At 35.4% G+C, this 13,036-nt stretch overlaps 1 protein-coding gene across 1 annotated transcript; it reads right to left on the bottom strand.

The window, feature by feature from the left end:
* Positions 1-620: 620 nt before the first annotated feature.
* On the bottom strand, positions 621-7,677 carry LOC107788728 (protein EMBRYONIC FLOWER 1). The gene is made up of 7 exons (XM_016610433.2): positions 7,375-7,677; positions 6,005-6,198; positions 5,046-5,452; positions 4,825-4,935; positions 3,351-4,738; positions 1,624-2,587; positions 621-1,491 (listed from the first exon to the last, which is right to left on the bottom strand). Exons 2-7 carry the CDS (start codon positions 6,172-6,174, stop codon positions 1,019-1,021), a joined length of 3,513 nt encoding a protein of 1,170 aa, XP_016465919.2. The 5' UTR covers positions 6,175-6,198; positions 7,375-7,677; the 3' UTR covers positions 621-1,018.
* Between the last annotated feature and the right edge of the window lie 5,359 nt (positions 7,678-13,036).

Raw genomic sequence — 13,036 nt, 5'->3', positions numbered from 1 at the left:
TTGTAGTAATTGTAGACCATATAAATTATTTACTTAACACATATCACTTGACAGTGGCGGAGCAAGAGTGCAGGTAAGGGGTTCGTTTCAGTCCACATTCTATATTTGTCTTAAGTAAACCATTAAATATGTACAAATTACGAATTCATAAACTTCAAATCCTTGCTCCGCTACTGTTAGTCAAGTGTAACTGGGAGCAGTGGGATTTTGTTCCACTTAATCCCTCTGCACAACCACATAATTTCCAAAGTACAGAAAACTTTTAATTTATTCTCTCGATAACATGATCTAACTATAGTTTGTCCAAATTGACCCTTAAAGAAGTACTTTTTCCGTTCAATTTTTTGTAGTTTTTTTGTTTAACCATATGGCATCCGAAACCTAGTAACGAACTAATCCAGATTCATCAAAATTTACCAATAATTGAGGGATCAAAACTGCAATTATCCCTATATATATTATTCATCTGAGAATGTTTGTTGTTCAAAATTGAAAGAAAAGTGTAAAAGAACACCACTAAAGTGTTTCAGGCTTGCAACTAGCAAGCATCATCTGTAGAACTAAAGTCTCGGACTAGTTAGAGTCGACTATATGAAGATTAAAATAGAACAGAATATATACCAGAAAATAGAAGGTACCCTTTTAATATTGAAGAGCAAAGCTGATTTTATCTCATGTTTTCTCTGTTCAACATACAAAAGAAGCACAACAACACACAAGTTATCTAACATTCACCATGCCTCCAAGCTGGATCAAGATCCGGAATCAAGAGCTCCGGTTTCTTGAATCAGTTCAAGTTTATGTCCAGAGTATAACTCTATTCAAAGTTTCTGAACATTTTGATACATTTCTTATTATCATAGATTAATTTACCTGAAAACTTTAATTGGTATTGTAAGCGAAAATATATGCTGCGAAACCAACCAACATTAACCATATACCCGAGTATAAGTTGGGAGGTATGCTTTCAGCAGAATTGAGTCTCCACAGCAAAAAGATAGACAATTTGTGGAACTCACTATGCACGGCCTAATGGTAGTAGTCTCCCTTCTTTTTCCTTTGTGATTCTCCGCTGCTTTCGCTTATTCAGATCAACAATGTGAGATCTCTCTCTTGATGAGATCTTCTTCCCAATTCTTGGATCCTTTACACTCCTAGTGAAGGGGTTCCCTTCTTCTGGAATACTAAATTCAGCAGGGTTTCGGTTAAGGCTGCAGATGTTACTTCCGTTGATTGGAAATACAGCTCTAGCATTACTGTGGCCCTCCAAGTCAGAGAATTTTGAAGCATTATGATCCTGCAGTGGAAGCACCTGAGAACTTGATGTGCCAAGGATTTTGTTTTGCTCGTCCTTCTCAGGACAAGAATGTCGACTCATGCTTAGCAGGCCATTTGAAGATACAAATCTCTCCGATTTGCTTCCACCACATCGCGGAGGTGCATGAAAATTTCTTGATTTCTCTTGTCCTCGAGACTTGAAAGATATTTGATCTGTAAAATCAGCTTATTAGAGTATGTTTCATTTACACATGGAACGATATGACCGGAAATGAAGATGAAAATATTCTAAGAAAGTTGAATCTTAATCAATAAAGGAACAAAAAGATTATCTAGAGCTCTAACCTGCATGATAACCACCAGGGTGTACCCCAGAAGACTCCTTCAACTGATGATGTGATAAATACGATCCGTTGAGAATACTCTGCTTACCATCCATTTGAAACCTCGGGTGATAACTGCATGGAGAAAAAGGTTTCTCCCGGAGCTTGTTTATATCCAGATTGAAAGGAGGACTTGAGGGCATCCTTCGGTCCATAAGGCTGAGTAACTGCATAGCTGGGATTGTCTCATTATTATAAGGATCTAAAGACCCCATATTTTTCACGTTCAAATCGGCATTGCCTCCTGATTTGGATAAAAGAAGATGAGGCTCAATCTGCATTCTCACATCACCACTCTTTATGTCGCTGATAGTCCTCCCTTTCTGAATCATTTTTTCATTTGGCTGACCAATGGATTTCTGTGCAATTCCAAGTCCTAATGGTGTGTTCTGCACATTTGAAAACCATACCGGGTTTGCTTCCTCACTATGCTGCAAACCGGATCTGATGTTCATGGAAGCAGAACCTTGCCCTACATTAGATAATTCCTGTTGAGTTTGTGGAAAGGTACCAAACAGGTTGACCGGCAGTCTTTCAACCTGGGCCATTCCGAGGTGGTTCCTCTTAACATGAGAGAATTGGAGGGAGCTTCCGCTTCTTGCTCCAACATCGGTCTTTGTATTTGCATTAGATGGATGGAAACTAATTAAACCAGGACGTGACCATGTCACTGCTTCACTGTCACATATCTCAGAACTTGGCCTTGCAATACCATCAGTTCTTTCAATCATGCATTTGGTTTTGGTCTCAGTAAGACCCCTCTCGTACTGGTTCTTCGCCATTAGCTCCACAATTTCCATTGGTATATCATCTGATAACCCCCGTTCTAAAGCCTTCTCAGAGCGTTGATTTCTGTGATGCTTAACTACATCTGAATGCTCTACAAATTCATTAAGAGTGGCTCCATTACGCCGGTGAGGCATTTCCTGAAAGGCAAATCTCTGTGACTTCACTGACTACAAGCACTTACCTTAAAATTTGTGCTAATAAGTTGCATTGGCTTACTCTACAACATTCATGAAACAGAAATAATAAATCAAGAAGTCAGACGTCCACTGATTGAAATTTGTTTCACCTAAAGGACCTATAGAGAAGTATTAAGCATATAAAACAATACCAACTAAACTCAGGCTCGCACGAATAAGCATGACCAGATCAGAACATGTAATGATATTGTCTCTTAGCACTCGGATCGGAAATTCAGCTAGTCACTTAAGTAACTTCATAGTTTAAGAACATAAAAAGAAATTTAACGGAAAAAAGGGGCGTCGCTGTCTAATGTGAATATGACGTTCTTTCATCAAAATGGCAGTCTTCTAAGTTATCAAGAACAAGATTTTGAAATAGAAAACAGATCTCAGTTATCCTGCTGGCTTTTTCCAAAAGCTTGTCAACTCCCTTCAATCCCATGTGTCGGATCAAAACAATCAATCTCGTTATTTAAGATATCATTGCTGTTTATTAACAGTATTTTTGCTTTTCCATCATCTCTGAACAAAGTAGTATTAGGTATATAAAACTACACTCAAGAACTGCAAAAAGTATCAACTCAATGAAGATGCATTCTTAGCCATTTGATTTGGATTCTTCGACCCCACAGGACATTATGGAGGGGAGGGGAGGGGGAGGAAACTATATCATCGCAAACAAAAGGGAGGCTCAAAGTAAAACACGGAAATAAACCAGTACCATTATATCGGGAACATGAAGGTTCCCCTTCTGAAGCAGATTTGGAGAGTTTTGGATCCCTTGCCACATTGATGATGTCTGGAAAATTCCATGGTTGAGGTCATGAATCACTCCTTTCCTTGAAGATTGTGAATCAGTCACATTTGACTGTCCGACAAGAGTATTATCTTTCCCTCGAGGATCGTTACTCTTATTTCCCTTGTGCAGAATGAACGGCCAGGTTGTCATATTTCTTTTTTGGGTAATATCATTCTCAGCACATTTGTCAGAGTCTCTGAAGCTGTTCAAAGACAGGTCTAGCCTTACTTTATGAGACAATTCATGCGCTGGCTGAGAGGTCACCATTTCCATATCAGGTGTCACAAGTACGAGATTTTTCCTCCTGGTTGAACTTTCCCCCTGGGAATTATTGTCTGGATGCATAAGAGTTGAGGGAACACGTCCAGCTTCAGGAAACTTACTACTGTTCCAACACAAACCAGAGTCTCTATCGGTTCCTACCAATGACTGATAACATTGCGCGGAATGAACGAGGCTATTCGCAGCACCATATCCCTTTGAACCACAATCTTCCATGGTTGTATCCTGCCAGGGCATTTCAGGAGAATATCCATCGACAGGTCGAAGCTGCTTGTTTTTCTTTTTATTTATAACGTTTCTATGCTTAATCCGCAGATTTTTGGTGCCACTCGGTATACCTTCTCCATCAGATTCCTTCTCATTTGAACGTAAATCATCACTTTCGATTGCCATGGAACTCCTCTCAGCTCCTCCATGAGAGGACCTGACCTTTTTAGCCACGTTACATTGTATGCCCATCTCCGATAGATTTCTGTCTTCTTCTTGAGATAATTTCCTCTTCTTCTGAAAGGATCCCTTATACTTAGAAGCACCAACTATTTCTTGCTCAGAAGGCACCGTGGGCGTGGTACTCGATGAACTACGCTCTGCTTTGGCATGCCTAGTCTCCAAATTGACTTGTCCACCCAATATATCAGTCAAGAGACGTACCTTTCGAGTTTTCCGACGTGGTAGATCATTTGGAATATCATGGTGCAAATCACACAGTGTTTTTTCAGCCAAAATTATGTCACATCTTGAAGGTGTTTCATCATAATCTCTCAATTCAAGGGAAGGTATCCTACTTAGTTTCGTCTTACTAGTTTCAAGAGCTTTACCGTTGCTACCTGGTATATCAGATTGCTTGAAAGCCGTTGAGGCTTTCCTCTGTCCATCATTTGGAGAACCCATTTCTTTCTCTGGACTAATATCAGCACTTACATCATCAGCACTTATGTGGAGATTTCCATGATGAACAATGTTATCCCCTGCCAAGGTTGAGTCAGAGATTGCAACTCGTATTCTGCTGTTTGAGAGATAATTAGCAGCTGTTTTGGAAACCAAAAGAGCTCTCGTTAAGTAAAAATTGACGATCATATGATATTGACGCATATAAAAAATGCTATTGAATTACCTGGGCTCTTTGAACCTATTTCTTGACCTGAGTGTTCTTTAGATATTGCTACCTCAATATTTGGATATCCGATCTCCTCATTTCTAACATTTCCGGAACCAGTTCTGTTGCCTGAAAAGCAATATGGATTATAAACACGTAGGCAGAGATTATTATCGTTCTAAATGAATAAAAAATATCCAAAATATGAGCCATAGTAAATGAATTATTAAAGAATATACCAGCTGCAATAGCTTTGTCTTCAACTACAGTGCACCTTCCTTTGTTTGGTTTACATAAGAAGTTATAGCCACTACTGGTATTGGGAGAACCATATATAATAGCTTTGTTTCTGTCAGTTTTTCGTGAAGTTAACTCCTGCTTTGTCTCTGGAAATACATTTGCCATAGCACTAGTAGAAGCCATGTTTTCGGAGTTCAATCTACTTCTGCAGCTTGAAGAAAGGACCTCACACTCTTCTCCTGCACTTTCTGTGCCTATCTCGTTTATGCAATTTTTGCATCGCCACCACCTAAATTTAGGAACATCTAGAGGAGGAAGTTGCTCCTCAGAAGTACTGCAATCACTGGTCGATGCAAAAGGAGAACAAATTTTCCTATCCCTTTTTCTCATCTCAGCAGCATATCCACTGTGTCCAATGTAAGAAATGTAGTCAAGAACATAGGAGTTCGCTAGAAAGACTGCAGTGTTTATTCATTGAAAAACATCCCAAGTGATTATTGGGTTTTATTCGACCTCAGAAGGCTTAAGACTGTAACTATAGTAGTAACATTCAGCGCCTAGAAAATATTATCGGAAGAAAATCTTTTGAAGGAGATAACCACAAAGCAAAAGTTTGACCGTACATAGGTGATGTGCCACGATTCATCCCACTAAAATCCAAAGATAGTAAAGCCAGCTATACATCTTGCCTAAACTCTCCACACTCTCCTATGCGTACGAGTAAACAATTATCAACCAATATCTGCTATCAGACATATAATCTATTTGTCAATCCAACACCGTAATCCAGTAAGCAAAAGGTGACCATCAATAGCAACAACAAACTTCCAAACACTTCAGGTATCAACACAAAAGAATCGGCTTCTAAACGAAGTCAACTGAAGATAGCATAAAGGAAAGGTAAAACAGAAACTTTATGTAAGAAATAAGAAGGCAAACTGTACAGATCAAGACTTACCGTATTGAAAAATGTGGACAGTTCCCTTCCTCTTTCTTCGGCATAGGAATATCAAGGTCTATAGATATTGATTCAATTTGTATGAGCGATCCCAAGGATTTCGACAAAGATGTATTGATATCAGTACTTGTGTGAGAATTTTCTTCCACTGCTATGTTACTTTTCTCCATGTAAAAGGGAGACCAACTAAAAGCCTACATAAAGCAATAAATTTGCAGTCACAAAAATGTAATTCATGATAGAAACTCAGACTCTCTATTCCTTCGGGGTAGGGGTAAGGTCTGCGTACACACTACCCTCCCCAGACCCCACTAGTGGGATTTCACTGGGTTGTTGTTGTTGTTGTTGTTGTAAACTCAGAAAATGAAGCATTGCAAACAGCTAAACTATTTAGAAGAAGATCAAAATATGTGGTTGCATTTTGCATCGGCATTACTGAGATACATATGGGCCTTTAATTATGTGTTTGTGTACACTTAAAAGATTGGAACTTTATCATCAAACTAAGATTAAGGTATTTAAGGGAGAAAATTTTAGTTCATAAAAAACCAACAGTGCCATATAATATATAATTTAACTTCTAAGGGGAGCCTTAGCATAGCTGGTAAAGTTGCTTCTATGTGACCAGGAGGTCAAGGGTTTGAGTTGCGAAAACAATCTCTTGCAGAAATGTAGGGTAAAGTTGCGTATACTGGTCCGGCCCTTCCCAGGACCCCGCGCATAGTGGGAGCTTAATGCATCGGGCTGCCCAATAAACTCATCACCTAAAGATAACATGGGAAAAAGGTAGGTGTAGATATTATTTGTACTGTTAGTATATATCAGTTAAATTCTAATATAATTACCATACCGAATACCCAAGACACGACATTAAAGAATAACACATGACTGCAATTCTAATGAAATTCAAATGCTAAAACCCTAATCTAAATGACAACAGAAATCAATCTTTTCCCATCAACTATTTTCATAATCAATCATTTATAGCCATTCTAGGGTTTATGCATTTGTTCCATAATTCACATAAAATTATACCTAAATCTAACAAATTAATATCCACAAGCAAAATTAGGGTTTTGCTAATACCCAATTATCTCGATAAACTAAGCATAAACCTAAAAGGCAATCGAAGCTACAACCTTAAGAAACAGTACAAACAGACAAGGAAATAAAACCCAAGAAGTACACAAAAATAAATAACCAAAAAGGGGAAAGAAGAAAAAAAAGAAATACTTAAAACGTACGGGAATCATTTCATGTCCAAAGAATCAGCTAAAAAATGACGTAAAAAACAAAACCCAGATATCAAATCACCTTAAATAAAAAAACCCAATAATTCAGAAACTAAAAAAAAAATAGAAAAAACTTACCTTTCTCCAAAATCGAAAGCTCAGATCACAAAAACCCAGAATAATTTTTTTCCACGGCTGATAATAAAGCGACTATCTTTGTAAAGAAGAAACTGAAATGAAGCCAATTATACAATTTTCTTGAAATAATTTTTAGAAAAATGAGAAGAATTGAGAGTGCGAAATGAAAACGAAACCCTTTTTAGGTATATTTTTGCTTTGAGATGAAGTTGTAGAGAGAGAATAGGAAAGATGAGTGAGTGTTGAGGTTTTATTTAAAGTTTTTAACTTTTTATATCTAATCTGATTCTTGAAATTAGCCTTGTTGTTAATTATATAATAATATACACTCATTATTACGTGTATTTAACTTTAATTGAGATTTTGCATGTGTATAGACAGAGGAGAGAGAAAGGTATTGACCAAAGGGAATGTGACAAGTGTGATGCTGTGAAACCCTAGTAAAAAAAATGAGTGTGACGCGTGTTTACACGCGCTAGAAGTGAGTGTGGGCTTTTGAGTGGATGGTCCTTGTCTGAAGACAGGTGGCACGCACTTAGGAGAGATATGAGTGGTCCGTGCTGACGAGGCCACGTGTGGCGCGTGGCTGTGAGAGATCCGAGGATGAAACCCTAATGTTTTTTTTGGGGTGGGGGTGGTGGTAGGGGGGGGGGGGTCTAAAATGTTGGGATAACCCTAATCTTGTACAAAACGTAAGGCACAAAATAGAACTTGAAAGATGTGGGACCCAATATATGATAAAAATTAAAATAAGCATTTAATTAGGGTTTTGATTTGATAATTTTCTTTTCATGACATTCTTATCATGTACTATTTTTCATGAATATTATTCTGCTTTTTACCCAAATTTTTACGTATTATTCAGTTTCACGCATGCAAGAGTTTTCCCTCTGGAAATATGATACGTGTAATCATACATGGATATATTACAACAACAACAACGACGACCCAATATAATCTCACAAGTGGGGTCTGGAGAGGGTAATATGTACGTAGATCTTACCCCTACCCCGAATGGTACATATACATGGATATATTGTATGATAAAAACTTATTTGTATTCAGTATTTATAAGCAACCCCCACTTCCAACCGAGAGGTTGTGAGTTCGAATCTCCCCAAGAGCAAGGTGGGAAGTTCTTGGAGGGAATAGATGCCGAGGGTCTATTTGGAAACAGTCTTTCTACCCTAGGGTAGGGGTAAAGTCTGCGTACACACTACCCTCCCTAGACCCCACTAAGTGGGATTATACTGGGTTGTTGTTGTATTTATAAGCAAATGAGTACATAATACTACTCTTGTATATAAATAATTTATCACTTAACTATGGTTAGGTGATTTGCATCTGCACTTTAATTTGTGACTGTTATAATTAAATTGTTTGGTTTTGGGTAAACAGTGGCGGAGCCACATGCACTCAAGGATGTCAATCGATACTCCTTCGTCGGAAAATTATAGTTTTAGCTCGGTTATTTTTTTTAAAAATATCTATATAATGACACACTTGACTTTTTGGTGAGTTTATTTCTTTATATTTTGCCCCCGTAATTAATAATCTGGCTCCACTACTAAATATAAACACTGAGGGCATGTAACTATTTACCATACATTTACCACCCTTGACTTACTTCCCTCTGGTATAGTAAACTATAGCTATAAAAAAAATCTATCTATAATAATAATTATTATTTGGAACTGAAGCATAGTTATTATTATTTGTTTGTTATAGATTGTCTATATTAGCTGAGTTTCCAAGTTAGATAAGTGACATTTTTTCACGAAAAAGAATCAGATTCTAAAGTATTCATTCATTTTTAAAAAGTTGAGGGAGTTCATACATTAACTATTTTTACAGCCTTAATTATTTGTATATGCTCTTAGGTTTTATTTGAATTAAGTACATTTTTGTCTTGCGATAATTCTCATAGAAGTAGTGCAACAGAATATATGAATACTAGAATCTGATTTTTAAATAATCGTAGTGTTCGTGTCTGATTTTACTCAACTAATTTATGTGTATCTGTTAGTTTCCACCAGCATAAATATTAAGTTTGTCCATCACAACTTGAACAAATGAGATCAAAATTCCTAACTAGTATCCAGTTAGGAGTTAGACTAAGAATGTCATTGGTCGTCTATCGATGCTGGGCTTTACCTTCTAGTTGTACTTACCAGCCATCTATTTCGTAGTTCGTATTTAGTATCTTGTATTTCATATTTCATATCTTTTATATATTGTTGTTATTTTTATTACGCATTTTTATGGTACTAATATATCATCTCCTGTTGCTTTTTGAGCCGAGGGTCTCCTGGAAACAGCCTCTCTACCCTTCGGGGTAGGGGTAAGGTCTGCGTACATATTACCCTCCCCAGACCCCACTTGTGGGATCATACTGGATCGTTGTTGTTGTTGTATTTTTGCCTTCGCTTTGAACTTGAGATCAATCACAAATTATTCTTATGGTACTTTTCTGTACAAAAAAAAAGTTAAAACGAATTGGAGTACTATCTTTTTAATAATTATGGACAACAACAAAAATACATTTCCCTATGCCCTACCACGAAAAGCCAATGACGTGACAGAAAATTAAAACTGGTAGTGTTCTTCTTCATAGGAAGATGTATTACAATTAGAAAGAGTTAAAATTTTAAGTTTATGAGTTATCATTTTAAATTATAGGATTTTAAATTAATAATTTATACATATTTAGTAATTTTTTAAAATAAATACAAGATTCTAACCAAAGCTACTAAATTTGGCCGAACGCGTTTCCGACACTCTAGCGCCGCCCCTGATAATTATCATATGAAAGATATATTATGTATTGATAATTTTTGTTCTTGAAAAATGAAAAATTGTTCATTGATGCATTAAATGCAAAACTTTATAGGTAGAGGCGAATCCCAAATTTAACACACGCTTCCTACGTCGACCTTTAGTAAATGGTATTCCGCGTTCTTTCTCTCATCCACGATAGAAGTAGATCATCAAGCGAACATGCCCAATTACTTGGCACATGATCATAAACTAACTTTGATATATATATATATAATATTTCCACTTATGGAATCCAAGTTTCAACCATATCAAATTAGATATATTGATTTCTACCTAAAATTTTCAAGTTTCCACAATACATCTCCATCAAGTTAGTTGAAAACCCAAAACCTACTAACAAATGTGCACTTTTTTTTTTTTAAAATAATCGAGAAATCTCCGAGATTCAGTTGTGTGATTCGTAACATAGTGAACAATTAGCTCGTTGCTCTACCCTTTACTACTTAAATACCATGCTATCTTGTTAGCGACTTATTCGAGCTAACGTATGATATTTTTTCTGTATGAGAATTTTAGTGGTTCAAGATGGAATGAATTGTTATTTTCTTACTTCAATTAGTTTCTCTTTGAACCCATATGACCCTTCAAAAAATCATATCATAGTGCAAGTATTATTTTTACAGAAAATATGTACGTATAGAAGAGTTTAAACAGGCGTGTACTCATAATAACTACTGTACCTCTCTCTCTCTCTTTTTTTAAATAAACCAATCACCCAGGTTTTCATCCACTGTGGTGTTCGGGGGTTTGGCTTGTTTTCCTATTAAACATTAAACCGTATATAACCTACTAATATTAAGACATGTGAGTTTAAATTCTGTGCACTAACATTATAAAATATCTATTTAATCAAATCACTGATAAAATAATTACGTGTAAATCTCTATGATAAATATTTATTGGTAAGCTGATAACTAAAATTATAACTAATCTAATATAGGTCATAAACTATAAAGATCTTTATATTTCCGTCTTTATTTTGAAGTTCATCTCTTTAACAAAATAAAAAATCCTTGAATTTTTCTCTCTCTATCGCTCATGTACTCCGATCCTCTGTCCTCTCTATTTTGTGATCATAAAATCAAAGAAATTACATTTACAAAAAGGACAAAATAAAAGAAAAGAAGAAACAGGATTTGGGATTTGATGTTTTGAGTTTCGTTGCCCAATATCGAGATGAACGATATTGTCGATAAGTCCATTCACGAGTACTTATAGTATTATCTTTTGGATTAATTTTTTTTTTGACATGTAGAATATTTTTATTATAATGTTCTAATCGAGATTTATCGTATTTTACTTGAAGTTATGGACTGTCCTCTCTAGGGGCGGATCTATATTCATCATATTCGTAATGGTAAATCACACGCAAGCTTCGGCGAAAACTATATATATTTAAAGTGCCACTTGTGGAACAAAAGTGGTCAAGGTGCATCTTTCCTAAAGTTGGGTCGTTGGCGAGAGTTCGACTTTGGTTGTGAGCAAAAATATTTTGGCTTGCATTGAGTTGTAATTAAAGAGATTTATTTAAATTTATTTTCAATACTCCCTACATGCTTTATTTAAATTTATTACACACACTTTTTGGGAAATCATTTTTTTCGTTTGATAAATTACATCTTATTGGTCAGATCTCGTCGCATCCGACTTACCTAGTATGGTTATATTTTTTGTGTAATTTATGAGTATTATAAATTAAGCAGATTATCCAACGTGCACCAGAAAGATAGCGAATGCGGATTTCCCCAGGAATTTTTCATAAAAAAAGAAAAATTGCATCTTATTTATATTTTAGCAAAAGGACTAAAAATAATGTCCCTGATTACAAATAGCACTAGGAATAACTCATGTGCTTTTGATCAATCATTTGTGATTGAGTATTTTATTTTTTAAAAGACTAATAATAAAATACAAAGGCAAAAACATTTAACATGTGTGAAAATACATTAAATTTTATAAAACTAAAACACAAACGAAATATGAAAATTAATAAAATTAAGTAAGCAATAACATGTGTACTTAACAAAATGTTAACTAAATTTTACCTAATTCTAAGTCAAATATAGGAGTACTCTGTATGTTATAGTTAAAGACTTTTAGAAAAAAGCTAAATCAAGAGAAAAACACTCGAATGTAGATAGCGCTAATTACGTGCCTTTTGATAGGGAAGAAATTACAAAAATAGCAATTTTTGGACCGTTAATCAAACTTTTGCGACTGTATTTAAAGCTACAAACATTTAGACAGGGGTATTATCGCTTTTACCCTGCGCCAGAAACTATTTATATTTAGTAGTTGAAAAAGTGTATAAAACTTGTATAATTTTTGTATTATACATATATATATATATATATATATATATATATATATATATATATATATATATATATATATGTGTGTGTGTGTGTGTGTGTGTGTGTATGTATATATATATAAAAAAAGATATATAAATTTTATATATTGTTTCGACTATTATTTTTACTAGCTGTACAGTGTCAATTTTCGAATTAGGATATTCATTTGACCCGGAAAATTTTGGACAACAAATATTACCAACTAAGACACACAAAAGCTTGTCGGAAATTTCATGATTAAGGGTGTGTTTGGTATGAAGGAAAACATTTTCCGAAAAATATTTTTCAATTTTCCCATGTTTGGTTGACTTAAATATTTTGGAAAATATTTTCCTTATGAACTCATTTTCCTTCAATTGGAGGAAAATATTTTCCTTATCAAGAGAAAGAAAAACATTTTCCAAAACTCTTTCTTAACCTTCCCCACCTCACCAACCCACTCTACCCCCCTCCAAAAAAAGGCTTTTTTT

Source organism: Nicotiana tabacum, chromosome 22 (assembly GCF_000715075.1).
Source record: "Nicotiana tabacum cultivar K326 chromosome 22, ASM71507v2, whole genome shotgun sequence".
In the NCBI taxonomy this organism is placed as follows: Eukaryota; Viridiplantae; Streptophyta; class Magnoliopsida; order Solanales; family Solanaceae; genus Nicotiana; species Nicotiana tabacum.
The sequence above is the reverse complement of the archived record's forward strand: the minus strand, read 5'-3'. Positions and strand labels throughout refer to the sequence as shown.